The sequence below is a fragment of the Capra hircus genome, chromosome 13 (assembly GCF_001704415.2).
Source record: "Capra hircus breed San Clemente chromosome 13, ASM170441v1, whole genome shotgun sequence".
Lineage (NCBI taxonomy): Eukaryota > Metazoa > Chordata > Mammalia > Artiodactyla > Bovidae > Capra > Capra hircus.
In genome coordinates, this window is record NC_030820.1 from 64,889,869 (window position 1) to 64,904,559 (window position 14,691).

Here is a 14,691-nt window from a genome sequence, read left to right on the forward strand (position 1 = left end):
TCCCTGGGCTTCCCACAACTTCCCTGAGCTGTGGCCTTTTGGGGTCCCAGGTTCACCATATGGTTTTCTGGGCCCCCTTCCTAAGAAGCTGAGCTGTTCACAGCTTGTCACCATACTGGAATGGTGAGGAATGTAACTACAGTGAGGAGCTGGTGATGTCCTACCGGAGGCAGAGTTATTCCCAATCATTTCTTTGGTTCCACTGGGCTCTGGACATCTAACCACAGGGCACTCTCCACTGCCCCCATTTCTGTTGAGTTGATAAAGGCCCTTACTGTCAATGAGAATTGCCTGTATTGAGGCCCAGAGAGGTTGTGTGATTTATCCAAGGTCACACAGCCAACAAGAGATGGATTTGTGATTTGAACCGAGGTTCTAAAGGTGTGGAATCAGGAAAGGACCTGGGACTGGAGGCAGCTCAGTTGCCCTTGTATGAAGCAGACCAGGGTTTCTCAAAATGTAGCACCAGAACCAGCTATAAGCTTGTGAACTTGAGGAGTCTTAGACCTTGACCTGATCCTACTAAATCAACACCCCTTAGGGCCCAGGACTGTCCCAGGATATGCACACAAGTTTTTAGGAGAGATTCAGGAGCCCTATGGGGCATTGGGAGTTAAGCAGATCTGAGTTCCCCTGCTTTGGAAGCACAGAGCCTAAACCAGGGAAGTCCCCCAAAACAATAACATTCGTGAGCCAACATTGATTGAATTAGCTCACTCAGTGCTAGCCACTTCTCTTAGACACGTCAGTTTATTTGTTCCACCTCTCAGTTGTCAGAATTAGCTACTGTTTGTGGATGAGGCAACTGAGGCCCAGAGAGGTTGTGCAATTTACCCAAGGTCACACAGCCAAGAAGAGATGGAGCTGAGATTTGAACCCAGGCTCTAGTGCGATAGTCAGGAAAGGAGCTGGGGCTGGAGGCCACTCAGGCACCATCCACGTGACCTGGGAAGGCCCACTCACTCCTCGGGGCACTGGTTCCTTATCCGCAGGGTGCTGGGGCAGTTTGAGTGCCTGCTCTACTCCAGGCGTGGCTGGGCAGGTGGTGGGCTGGCTCCTGGTCCCTGAGCCTGGGAGACGACTCACACAGCTGCCGGCCATCTCTGCCCACTTCAGCAGAGTTCTCTCGCCCAGCCTCCGTCAGTGAGAACCACGATGCAGGACCAGATGGCGACAAGCGGGAGGAGGATGGCGAGTCTGGAGGGCGGCGGTCCGAGGCTGAGGAGGGGGAGGTCAAGACCCCCACCAAGATCAAGGAGCTAAAGGTACGAGAGGCTGGCTTTCTCGTTTCCTCTGACCTAGAGGGTCAAGAGGCTGATCCTGGGTCTAGGCTCAGCCTTGGCCTTCAGGTATCCCCGCTGTGGCCAAGCACCTTTGCTGTGCGGTGTGCCATGGACAGGGCCTTGACCTTGGGCCATGCTCCGTACCTGGAATTGCCAGGTGGGGGTGGCATGTGCTGCCCCTGTACCCTTCCCCTCCTTTGGCCCTGCTGTCCCAGAGGGCACTCTGCCCCTTGGTGGACTCTGGCCTCCTCTTGCTCACTCCTGATTTGCCCCTTTGCCTCTGATCTGGGTCTGCACAGCCTTCTTCCACCCATGATGGGGTGTCCCTGCAGACCACAGGGGTGAGGTTCAAGTGTGACACCTCCTGCTGCCACCCCCGTCTCCCACCAACCTGTGCACACGCTCATGCAGGCCTACATAGCCTCAGACTCACACGCGTTCACTCATAGTTGTGTACCCCTCTCACCCATAGCGTTATGCACCCGGACGTGCAGACAGCCTGCATGCACACGCAGGCACGTGCGCACACGGGTGTAGTGTGTTTCCATCACGCACCTCGGGGACACAGGCCCCTGAACACACACTGCCTGCAAGAAGCGTGACTTCCCAGAACCCCTATGTCCCATCGGCTGAGTGCGACTGCCCGCTTTGCCTCTGGTCCTCCCACCCCCCTTCTTCGCCTTCTTGGGCTCCCTGCTTCCTACACCTTCTGACGATCTCACTGCCCTGCTGGCGGCCCAGCCAGCATCCCACAGTGCTCCAGGCTACCTGCTAGACCAGGGCGGTCGCGGTTGTCTCTAAGCCATTTGCTCTACTGATCCTGCTGGTTCCTTTTCCTCCTCCCATGTCCCGCTAGCCGGAGCAGGAAACCACGCCGAGACACAAGCAGGAGGTACTGCGCAGGGGCTGCCTATCCCCACCCACCCAGCCATTCATCATTGGCCACCGCCGTCCATCCCAGGCTCATATCCCGGCTCACATCTCAGCTTCTTCTCCGCTCCCGGCCATCTCTCTTCATCACCCGAGGCCACCCGCCATCACTCCCTCCCTGTCTTAAGCTCATGGATAGACTCCACGCCCCCACCCACCAACCAGCCATGCTCCCCTCTCTCCCTACCCCTCCCTCCCCCAGCTTCATGCTCTGCCTCTCTACCCCATGCTTGCTTCCCACCTGCTGACCATCCCCACTGTGTCGCCACCCCCATTCTTGCGATCCATGATTCCATGATTTTATTGAGCTCATCTCCACCCCTATTTCCCTCACCCCCTGTCCCAAACCCTTCCTTAGACTCCCCTTCCTTCACCACTGTCTCATCATGCCTCCACCTCATCAGCATCTGTTGCATCCCACCCCAAAATGCTTTTTGTATCTATTGGCAACCGGATGTGGGGGGTGGGGTATGGGGGGGTGGAGCCTCAGAGCACATCTGTCTTCTCAGACCCCTGGCGTGCCTCCTACCACCCTGGTGGGACCCTCCCTGCTCCAGCTCCACCAGGAAAGCTCCCCCCTCCTCCTCCCCCTCCCCTTCTCTTCCTCCTCCCATTTTTTGATTCTCTCAACTTACTCCTCCTGTGTTAACCACGTCTCCTTTCTTTCACATAGTCTCCAACTCTCCCTTTGAAACTTAACTGCCAGAGAAGTGGGTCTGTTCTTGGGCTGCTGAGGGAAAGGTCAGAGGCTGGAGCATCAGAAGGGTCTGACTTTTGGGGTCCCGAGACCTGGGTTTCAGCCCCAGTTCTGCCACTGACTCTTTGAGAGTCTTGGGAAAGTTGTCTCAGGCCCCAGCTCCCTGTCTGCACAGCAGGGCATTCAGATTAGGTTTCCCCCAGGCCCTTAGCCTTCGGGGATCCATCGCTCCCTCCAGCCTGGGGGAGCACCACGTGCGCATAGGGCCAGAGCGGCTGCTTCTGGATGGAAGGTCACCAGCCACGTCTTGGGTTCATGGCGGCCCGAGCCTGCCGTCCTGTGCATGCTCTCTCAGATTTGATTGCTCAGACAGATGTCATCCTGGGGCAGCTTTGCTCAGGAAGGGGTGCAGGAGGTACAGACAGATGTCTGGAGGGGAAGCAGAGCCTCCGTGGCATTGGTTTCCTTCCTGAAGTGACTTCAGAGTCAGTCCTAGTGGATCCTTGGATGTCAGACATAAGCCCAGGGCAAGCATCTAGCCTTGTCCAAGGGCGAACTTGCTTCCCAGGCAGTTGTTCCAGAACCGCTGATCCGACTTTATCATGAGCTGAGATTGTCTGTTTCTTGTCCTGAATCCTCAAACAGCTTTGCAGATAAGGGTCCATGGGCTTCCAGCCCATCTGCCCTGCCTCCAGAAGTGGGCAGACCACTTCCAGCTTCTCTGCAAAGGCTGGTCCTTACTTGAACTCAGGGAAGATTACTGCCTCATGCTGTACTGGCCAGAGCTCTGACCTGACAGTTTAATAAGGACACACCTCTGTCTCCAGCTATACCAGGCTCGGTTCCTGTGCCCAGCCTTGGGACTTACCTCCCTTCTTCCTGGTTTCTAATGGTAGTCTTCCTGAACACCTCACAGAGCCCTGGTTTCTCCATCTGGCTGTGTCTCACGCTGTCTGCTCTTGAGGAGTGGGTGCCCACAAGGTATCTGGGAGATCCTGGGTGGTCAGGGAAGGTAGTAGCTCACAGCAGAGAATGCTGAACGTCATCTCTCCCCAGTCCCTGGCATGGAAGCAGGATGCTTTTTGCTGGATGTCCTTGGCTTTAGAAGGGTCCTACAGGGCCTGAGCAGTGACACACACTGGGCTAAGAGGGGCCTAGACTGAGAATCCTGCTTAAACACAGTGGTCCAAGGCTTGGCCAGCAGTGGGGACCAGGATCCAGGGAATGACCAGAGCAGCCCAGTGAACAGAGTTGGTGAATTCTCACTGTGGCTTTAGTAGCCAGAGGAAAGGTGCACCTTATGAAACTAAACGGAACTTTACCCAGACCCGTGGGATTTAAGTTGACTTAGGTGCTCCGAGGCCAGGAGCCAGTCCAGGGAGAAGAAAAGGTGGTACTTGGCCAGACGTCTCCTCTTCTTGATCTTGAGTGCTTTTTGTCCTTCTGTTTGATCCTGAGTGCTCTTTGCTCTTCTGTTTAATCTTGGGTGGTTTGTGCACCTGCTGGGGCTTATCATCCTTGCTCTGCTTGGCTATGGAGTGCTGTAAGGGTAAGGCGGGGCCATGGATGGGACCGACTTTGCTGATGGAGGGCGGTGATGGGGACCATTACCATCTTCACCATCTTCACCCACGCCTTGCGTCCTCCTCTTGGAGCTGTTCCTCTGACAGCTGACTGTCCTTTCCGTGCACCCCTAGTTCTTAGACAAGCCAGAGGACGTCTTGCTGAAGCACCAGGCCAGCATCAATGAGCTGAAAAGGACCTTGAAGGAACCCAACAGCAAACTGATCCACCGGGATCGAGACTGGGAGCGGGAACGCCGGCTGCCCTCCTCGCCCGCCTCCCCCTCCCCCAAGGGCACTCCTGAGAAGGTCAATGAGGTAGGTCTCACCCTGAGCCCCTCAACTGGTGGGGAAGGTTGCCATGTCCTGACTTATCACTCCCCTCCACACCCCACTGCTGCATAAGGTGGTGATGGGAATGGGACGGCGGGTTAAGCCAAGGAAGACAAATTTACTCTGTCTTGGACTCTTGGGCCTCAGGGACCACCTTGAAATGTTCTAAAGACTCACCGTAGCTGGGAGTATTTCCCTCCCATCAGCCAGAATATAATGGAGAAGGGGTGCTGGTTAGAAATGCAGGTTCTGGGGCCCCACATTGGGCCTACTGAATCAGAATATTTGGTGGTAGAACCCTGGAATCAGCATTTTAAACAAGGAGATCCTCACACATATCCTAAGTTTTAAGAATCCTGGTTGCTCTGTCCAGTAACCGCACCTTTTTATGCCTGTGGTGAAAACACGGCTAGGGGGTGGGGGCGGTGTTCCTTCCTGGGAGGATCCTCAGAGCCCACCAGAGGGGCCCAGGTCCTCTAGGAAAGTCAGAGCTGTTCCTGATGCTCCAGGAAAAGGTCCCACTTGACCCGCCTGTCAAAGTGGAAAGCACGGGGTGTTTTTTCAATGAGAAAAGAGAAAGGTAGGCTCTTGAGAATTCCTGTATTTATAATCCCAAACCGTTATTTTTAGCACTGCTACATCTTGGCACTCTTTCCCCCTGTTGACACGCAGGTGTTTTCTCTCTAGTGCTGCTGCTCACTGAACTCAAACCCATCTGAGGTCTAGACTTAGAGTGCCTGGGTTTATTCAGTGGCTCTGCTGCCTGCTAGCTGGCTGACTCTGGGCCTGCTACTTAACCTCTCTGAACCTGCGTTAAGTAGAGATAATAAAAGTCCCTAGTTCCTAGGACAGTTGTGAGCAGCCAGTGAGACAAAGCAGGGAGGGATCGGCTTGCAGGAGAGGACCTAGATACTCAGTGTGAGTTACTTCTTTCATCTGGAGAGCCTTGGGACAGAAAGTTAATTTCAAATCAGAATCCTTTCGAAAGACCCTGGAAACCTACTTGGTCCAAGGTCATCATTTTACACATGGGGCACAGAAAATCAGAAAGGGGAAGGCCTTGGACTTAATCAGTGTCATAGCTGCTAGAAGAGGAGCCGGAATCTGATTTTCTTGTGACCCAGGCCATTGCATTCGCTATTAAATCACAGCTGCCTGGGAGCAAGACCAAATCACATGAAGACCAGGACAGAGTCAGTTGTGCGTGTGCTGCCCTTTAATGGTTTGAAAGTCGGTGATGCAGCTGTGATCTAATAAGCGAGCCTTTGATTGAATCAGTACTCCCGTGGCCTTGACACGCGGGGTGACGGAGGGCCTCATCCAGTGAGGCTGCGGTAGGAGCCCCCTGGTTGGTGATTCACAAAGTCTCGATGCTCTGGAGGCCTTTAGGTCTGGAGGAGGGCGCCTGTCTTCACCCCCTGAGTGCTTCTGTGGTCCCCACCGGCACCATCAAAGACACTGCAGACCCTGCATGGGGCTCTGGGGCTGATCTGGTGATCCGGTTACACGCCCCTCTCCTAACTTCCCTGAGAGATTCTTGTCCCCGGTGGCCTCTGTTCAGTCCTGAAGTGGGTGAAGTGGATGCACAGCCTTCTGAAAGGTCGGACTCCAGCTGAGAAGGGAAGGCTGAGGCCAGAACAGGGCTCTGGAGAGTTGAGGTGCCTCTGAGGGGGTGGGTGCCCCACCTGCTGGTGACAGCTGGAACTGCTAGAAGGTGCATCTTACTAGAAGGTGGAGTCTGTTCTACCTCCCACCGCCCCGCCACCCCTATAAGAAGCGTAGTGCCTTGTCTGGTCCAGGAGCTAACCTTGGAGCGATGGACAATTTAACTGGCTTACAGCTCTCACTGGCATTTAGAGGCCCTTGGAAATTTGGGAAATGGGAGGAGCTGTAGCCCAGGACTGGACTGGGTCCTTGGGCCGGTGACATCACCTCTCTGAGTCTCACTGCCTAGTCAGACCATCTAAAAGGGCACCAAAATTGCCACTCCACAGCATTGCTGGGAAGTTTGAATGAAATAATGGATATAAGGTGAAAGTTGCTTAGTCATGTCCAACTCTTTGCGACCCCATGGACTGTCCATGGAATTCTCCAGGCCAGAATACTGGAGTGGGTAGCCTTTTCCTCCTCCAAGGGGTCTTCCCAACCCAGGGACTGAACCCAGGTCTCCTGCATTGCAGGCGGATTCTTTACCAGCTGAGCCACAGGGAAGCCCTAATGGATATGAAAAAGCACTTTATAAACTGGAAAGTGCTGGACAGTCGCGGGGCCATTGGCTGACGGTAACTAGGATCCCTGGTCCTGACGTGGGCTTTCTGGGTCTATCCTGCAGGTGTCACTCAGAGTTCCTAGTAGCTCCTCCTGTACTTTGGGGCCCCATCCGGGCCAGTGGTAAAGTGGTAGGAACTTAAACCAAAATGGGGACCCCATACTATAGAGTTCCCACCTGCCAAAGCCAGGTTTTTGTTCCAAAGATAACTTTAAAAAAAAGATTTCTGTTTTGTATTACAGCATAGCCAATTAACAGTGTTGTGATAGCTTAAGGTGAATAATGAAGGGACTCAGCCATACATATACATCTATCCATTCTCCCCCCAAACTCCCCTCCCATTCAGGCTGCCACAAAACATGGAGCAGAGTTCCATGTGCTATAGAGTAAGTTCCAAAGATAATTTTTTTAAAAGGGGCTGAAACCCAGACTGCAGGATTGAACCATTGCCTCCACCAAAGATACCCAGGGAAGACTTGGACTCAGAGTCCGAGTGACAGGACTCCAGACCTCTTGAATGAGAGTGGCAGGTGATGAGGAAAGGCCCGAGGTCTGGTGCTGGGTGGCAGCTGACATGGGCCTCCCTCCCTTGAATGGCTCCAAGGGATGGTTCCTTTCCATCTCACCCCGCAGTCCCCACATGGCTCCTTCCTGACCTAAGGATGCAGGGTTTACAAAGCTGGGCTATTCACGGACTCTGTGTGTGTGTCTCTCCTGCTTTTTCTCTCTCCCTCTCTGTCTCTCCTTCCCTTCCTCCCTCTTTCCCTCTCCTCCGGCCCTGGGCCTCCCCTGCAGTCCCAGAGGACCCCGGACACCTCTCAGCAGGACTTGGCACCTGAGCCTGGGACGGCCATAGGCTTGGAAGTGTTCACTCAGAAAAGCCTCGCAGCGTCGCCTGAGGTTACTGTCATCACCTCCCTGCCCACCCAGAACCACCTTCATGGTCTTAAGAAAGCCCTTTCTCTGGGTTGAGGGGGTTGGACCAGGGTCTGTCCTGCAGGTGGGAACAGTGGGTACCCCATGTTATCCACATGCTGTGACAAGTTAGTGTCCCCCTTCCCAGGGATCCATAAAGGGCCAGCCCATCCCTCATCGTGGTTTCTCAGGAAGGACAGGACTGAAAGCATTCAAGGGAGACAGAATAGTCTGAGTCCCCTTTGGCTTAAAAAGGGCAGGCAGAAATGACCTCTCCAGCCCCACTGAGGCAGGTGACCTGGAGGCAGACTCTGACTGCTAGGCTTGGGATCAGGGGTTGTGGCACCTAACTGCTTTTGCCCTGAGGTCTTGTCTCTGCTCAGAGGCCTGAGTGAAGTCTAGCAGTGGCTTGTTAGTCATCCATCCCCTGCCTCCACCTTCTCTAAACTCCACTTGGAGCTTGGGTCTGTCAGGGTCTCCAGGCAGAAAGAAGTGAGTGTCTTTCTCCAGAGAGCATCCTTGGGGTTATAAGGATGTTGTTGAGGCAAGCATTCTAAACTAGGAGGGCATTGCTTCTGTGCTCAGGACGACAGCAGGCCAAGAGCTCTCAGAACTTCCTGTGCCCCTGCCTGGAAGCCAGGTCCAGGGCAGAGGGGTTGCATCGTCCCTCTCTACTGGAACTTCGTAAACTGACAGGGTTGGAAAGGATGACCAACTGATCATCTGGGCAAAACTTCCTTCTCCCCGATAGCCAACCCTTCTCTGTTGGCAGAGTGTGTGTGAGGGCATGTAGTATTCTATACTCCCAGAGGAAAATTTTGTAGCTGCTGGAAATGTCCTGGAGCCGTAAAAGAGATGTGAGTCAGCTACATAAATGGTAAAACATAACTCACAGTTCCACTCAAATTTTCCTCAATGTAAAAGTAAAAACAAACCCAGGAACACTCGAGAGAAGTTGGACAGGAATCAACAGCATCCCAAGGTTAGGGAAGCAGTCATGTCTTGGAACACAGAGATGTGAGTGGACCCAAGCCCTAACGCCCTTGTTTGAGGCACAGCATGCATCCTTCACTGGCATCCCCAAAATGTCTGTCCAGCCTCTTCTACAAGGCGAGGCTCTCGCCATTCTTAACAGCATCCCATTTTGTCTTCAGTCATCCTTTGGGAAATTTACATATTGAATTATAACCTGCCCTTCCGAGTCACCTGCCCACGAGCTGCTCTGCCCCCTGGCACCTGTAGATTGGTCTGCATCCTCCTCCAGGAAGACCCTTCAGAGTTGAGCATCCCTTTTACACTCCCAATTCCCACTTTATTCAGCAGCTTCTACTTTGGTTTCTAGAGGGTTCCTTGTCCTGGACCCCTGCTTGGGGCGGGGGCATTTCTTGTAAAGAGCAGGGCCCAAAATGTGACCTAGAGCTCCAGGTGGACCCTGAAGAGCCTGGAGTCAGCAGAATCCTGGCTGGAGATTTTCTTCCTGTGGGCTTGTGTGGAAACGTAACTGCCCTGGCTCCCAGCTCCCAGCTCCCTGCTTCTGTCTTGGGGCCAGTCTTGCTGCAGTGGCCCCATCTGACAGCAGGGGGCGCTCTGAGCAGGCACTAAAGGTCCCCTGGCTCAGTGAAAAAGAATGGCTAGGGAGGCTCTCCGGTGAATCCCGTCAGAGGGCCAAAGCTTTCCTCTTTTTGTGCAGTCTTTTTTTTTCTCTTCAGGATTTTTACTTGCTAGAAACAGAGTTTTCTCTTCCCTCTGGGAGCCTCAGTTTCCCTTTCTGAAATAAGGGTAACAGGACCTGCCTCGCAGGTCTCCATCTGGGTTAAATTTAATACTGTCTCCAAAGGGCTGACATTGCCTGGCACATAGTAACTAAATATAAGGGAGTGTTTCCCTTTTTCTTCCTGCAGAACCTTTCTGTTCTGTGCTAGCTCCCACCCCATTCAACCTAGTTCCTAAGCTTCTGGTTTCTAGAAACTAGTTTCCAGTTAGACTTGGGGCAGGGATGCTCCAGAAGGGGTCTCATGGACTATCTTTGGCTATCATTGATTGCCAAGCTGTTGATGTCAGTACGAGCTGAAATGGGAGCAGCTAAAGCTGCCTGCTTCCCAAATACAGAAAGGAGGCTTTGTAGGCTCTCAAAGTTCTTCCCTCTGGGATGGTTCAAGTGCTGGTGTCCTGAAAGCTTAACAACCTGAAGGAAAATCTCAGAAACCGATGCAGACTTTCTCTGGACCCTCCCGCTTCCTTGTCTCTCTCTTTCCTGTTGACATTCTTTTCATGAAGTTTGATTCCCTGAAAGTCATGGAGATTTTGCTAAAGTGGATCTGGGGAGTGGAGGTCAGAGGTTGACCATGCTCCCTTGATCCTTCAGAATGCTTCAGATCTTCTAGGGTCTGACAGATTCCTCACAAAATGCTCACCTGCATCAGAGCCCAAGCTCCTGGAAACTTGCCCCCTTCTGTTGTTGGGAGCAACTTTCATCACATCTTACCATTGAGCTCTTCGTAGGATGTGGAGTCAGAGACTGGGTTCTAGGCTCACTCTTTGACCTTGGGCATGGTGCTTACTTCCCCCAGGCCTCAGTTTCCACACTTGTGAGCTTGAGTCAGAGCAGTGGTTTCAAAAGAGGGAGGCATTCTGGGGCACTAGGGTAGCCCAGACCTCCAATGTCAACAGGGCAGTCCAGTATCCATGTTACATACTGAACTGCTATCAAGATTTCATGTGAAGAAAGTATTCTGTGGTGGTAAGATTAAAATCCCAATGGCCTTCTTGCTTTTCTTTTTTCGGTCACACTTGTTGGCTTATAGGATCTTAGTTACCCGACCAGGGATCAAACTCAGGCCCCTGGCAGTGAAAGCACTAAGTCCTAACCACTGGACCATCAGGGAATTCCCAGCCTTCTTCCTATTTTTTTTTTTTTTTTTATGACAATTCTGAAAGTCCATCCTTCCCTCCTTAAGTGCTGTTCGAGAGACTCTAGGGAAGGCAGAAGGCTGTCTCATTGAAGGTTGGTTGCGACACACTCACTGCTTCTAACTGACGCTGCTGCTTGGATCTTTAGATGTTTTTCTTCTCTGATGTGTTCTGGTCAGTCCTTTTCCACTCTTTCTATGAATTTTGTTAGAATTCTCTAAGAATGGGTGTACTTAGTCACTCAGTCATGTCCAACTCTTTATGACCCCATGGACTGCAGCCCGCCAGGCTTCTCTGTCCCTGGGGAGTCTCCAGGCAAGAATACTGGAGTGGGTTGCTATGCCCTCCTCCAGGGGATCTTCCCAACCCAGAAATTGAACTGGGGTCTCCTGCATGGCACGCAGATTACCATCTGAGCTACCAGGAAAGTCATTTCTAAGAATAGGCCTTGGTATTTGTTTTTTGGGGAATGAACCCCACAGAATTCAAACTGTTTAAACCATTATAGTGACTGGTACTGACCTCTAGATCTGGCCGTGTGGCAGTTTTCACTCTAATCTCTTTCCTTCCAATTAGCTCTTGCAGAAAGGTTTCAGGCTGTGGCCTGTGAAACTCAACTCAGTGCTTCCCCCTCAGTTGGACATTAGATTACAGTTGGGACCCATATTCTGTTGGCTGTAAGTTGGCCAAGCTCTCAGGCATCAAAAATCAAGCATTCTTTTCCTGACTGTACCATCAGTCGACTGTGACCTTGACTAAGTAACTGACCTTCTCTGCTGCTGCTAAGTCGCTTCAGTTGTGTCCAACTCTGTGCGACCCCATAGACAGCAGCCCACCAGGCTCCCCAGTCCCTGGGATTCTCCAGGCAAGAACACTGGAGTGGGTTGCCATTTCCTTCTCTAATGCATGAAAGTGAAAAGTCAAAGTGAAGTTGCTCAGTCGTGTCCGACTCTTAGTGACCCCATGGACTGCAGCCCACCAGGCTCCTCCATCCATGGGATTCTCCAGGCAAGAGTGCTGGAGTGGGGTGCCATTGCCTTCTCTAGGCCTCAGTTTACCCCGTTTCTCAGTACACGGAGAAAACTGGAGGGTCTTAGGAGTTCTTTTGGCTCTAACCTTCAAAGGTTCCACGTGATGTAAGCTACTTTCCCCTCTGTCACTGACAGTTTTATTATTAAAAGAGAAAGAGTTCTGGACCATCAATAGATCTCCATTTTCCCTTGGTTAACACGGGGAGGGTATGAGACTCCCACCCCATTTTACCAAGTTAGAGTGGTGGTTGAGGGGAGATAACATCAGTAGATAATTGGTTGGGTGGCTTGATGGGAAGTGTAGTGTTGATCCTTAATGAGGCTGACCAGCATTGTCATGCCTTCCTCTGCCCTGCCAGTTCTGGGGACAAGTTGACCTTGGCCCCTTCTTGCAGAGGGAAAAAGTGACGCGTTCTTCAGGTGCCAGATATTTCATGTTAACTCTTCTTGCTCCAATTGAAACGCAGGGTTCAGAGCACTGGGTATTTATAGAGAGAGAGTACATTAGGCCAGAAGAGCTCAGTCTCCTAAAAGTGACCAGCACACAGCAGGAAGGAAGCGACTCAAGCCTCGCCAGCATCCTTGCTGATGGCAGACTCTCCAAGGCAGACATCCTGGTGGACAAGTTCAAGGTGGAAGTGGCCACCGAAGAAAAGGTGGGAGCCAGAAGAGCAAACGCCCAGCGACCAGGAAGAATGATCGCAAGCCCTGAAGACTTTGAGTCCATGTGGGAGGAAGCCCTCTGGGCCAGGGGATGCCCAGAAAGGGCTTCTCTGGCTCCAGGCAGCACCCCAGCAGGAAGGCTCCCGGAGGGCTCCCAGTTCAGGGTGGATGCTGCAGCGGTAGCAGTCAGGAGGCCCCTGGCCTCCGATGATCAGCTGGAGGGCCTGGCAGAGCTGAGGCAGGAGCTGGAGGAGTTCCAGGCTCGCAGAAGACCCACTGCCCCGGGCATCCAACCCGCAGAGGGGTATGTGCCCTCTCCAGCCTCCGACACGGCAAGACTCCGGTCGTTTCTTCTGGACCCCACCCACACAGAAGCCAGAGCCGACTCGAGTGATGAAACCGATGCTTCCTTTGCAGAGGGAAGCTTCTACTTCAGCTGCGGAGAGAGAGATGCTGAAGATCAAGTCCTCCCTCCACCCCTGGAGGAGAGAGAAGAGCACTTAGACGTCCTATCTGAATGGGAGACCAGGCTGAAGCTGGTAGAGGGGCTCACGGAGAGATTGGAGCTGGACTCCTCAGGCCCGTGGGGCTCTGCTGCTGCTGGGAACAAACACCATGGGGGTGTCGCCCCCTCAGCTTCCCCAGAGGACGAGGCGGGGCCCCCCAGGAACCACCGACCAGAGGACCTGGAGGTCTTTGATGAGCAGCTCGGAAAGGGACCTTCTCCAGGGCTGATGTTCGCTGAGGATGGGGACGCAGCTCAGTGTGGGGTGGAAGGAGAGGCCGCCCTCGCCTTATCCTCAGAAGCTGCTGAGGAAGAGGCCCCCAAGAGTGGAGATTTGATGGGAAAGGCTGAGAAAAGCCCCCCCGGAGAACGGAACCACTCACCTCACAGAAGAGGGGCCATGCATCCAGATCCCCAGGTCTTTGCCCTTCCGTGGGCCATCCCTCCTGGCGACGTCGGGAAGCCAGCCAGGCCGGACAGAGGTAACTTCTTGCCCAAAGAGAGGGGACCGGTTCACACCCAGACAGGAGAACCTGCAGCAGAGGACAGCAAAGTCCCAGCCTTCCTTCAGATGGAAGTGATCACCCCGCTCCCGACCTCTCCTCTTCCATCTGCGGCTCAGACTTCTCCAGAGGCAGCTTCTGCAAGCTCATCCCCTCGTGGGTTAGGGGACCCTGTGCAGCTCAGGGACCCCTTTGGAGAACAGCCCCCTGTGTTTCTCAAATATGCCCATCCTTCTAAAGAGAGCCTGGAGCCCAAGCACCGAGTCGGGCTGGCTGTGACCCCGACAGATGGAGGGGAGCGCAGGGCCCCTCCCGTCGCCAGCAGGAAGCCCAGAATCATCTCTGAAGAGGCAGAGGGCTTGGTGTTCCCTGCAGGGAAGCACAAGGAGATGCCCTCTCTCCAGGCTGGGGGTCAAGAGGGCTCACTGGAAGATATCAGCAAGACCTCCGTGGCCAACAAAATCCGCATCTTTGAGACCCATGGAGCTGAAACTCGCCGGACAGGTCTGGGGGAAACCAGGGCCTTTGCCCACGAGTTGTCTTCAGAGGCCTCCACAGGGCAGGCAGAGCAACAGGGGAGTAAGCGTTTCGACCTGGGATGTGTCCAGTTCCAGCCCCTGGGGGATTTGGCTGTCCCCACAGTCACGCAGCCTTCAACGATGCCGCTGGCTCCCAGCCGCCTCCAGGAGGGCGTCTCTACATCCTTCCCTCGGGAAGGACGCAAGGATGTTGAGCTCGTGTCCAGCAATCCAGGCTGTGAAACCACACTGGAGGAAGCCCCTGGGGGAACTGGCCACGTGAGCCCCCGCCCCCACCGCCGCCCCTGGCCGGGGAGCTGACCGCATGCTGTGTAGCTCTGTAGAAGCATGGTTCCGTGGCCCCTCGTCATTACCGCAACCAGAGGCTGCTTGTCCAACCCTATGAGTTCTCTTCACTAAATGGGCCTGAGTGTGGCCCAGGGGGAATGACGGGTTCATCTGCTTGGCCCATGTTAGCTTAGCCATAGAGACCCTCGGCTTCTGGTGTGATCTGACGCCCGGAGGGTCCCACAGCCCGGGTGGAGAAGGGGGCACCACCTCCGGCAAACTAC

At 53.7% G+C, this 14,691-nt stretch overlaps 1 protein-coding gene across 9 annotated transcripts in view; it reads left to right on the forward strand.

Moving 5' to 3' along the window:
- The window catches only part of EPB41L1 (erythrocyte membrane protein band 4.1 like 1), a 135,274-nt gene that overhangs the window by 97,419 nt on the left and 23,164 nt on the right, over window positions 1–14,691 (forward strand). For 6 of the 9 annotated variants that reach the window (XM_018057797.1, XM_018057798.1, XM_018057802.1 and 3 more), the window contains 5 exons: window positions 1,117–1,265; window positions 2,140–2,175; window positions 4,608–4,790; window positions 7,870–7,974; window positions 12,398–14,398. In XM_018057797.1, coding sequence (XP_017913286.1) covers window positions 1,117–1,265; window positions 2,140–2,175; window positions 4,608–4,790; window positions 7,870–7,974; window positions 12,398–14,398 — 2,474 coding nt within the window. The remainder of the gene's footprint in view (window positions 1–1,116; window positions 1,266–2,139; window positions 2,176–4,607; window positions 4,791–7,869; window positions 7,975–12,397; window positions 14,399–14,691) is intronic. The other 3 variants (XM_018057803.1, XM_018057805.1, XM_018057804.1) reach the window with 2 other exon arrangements.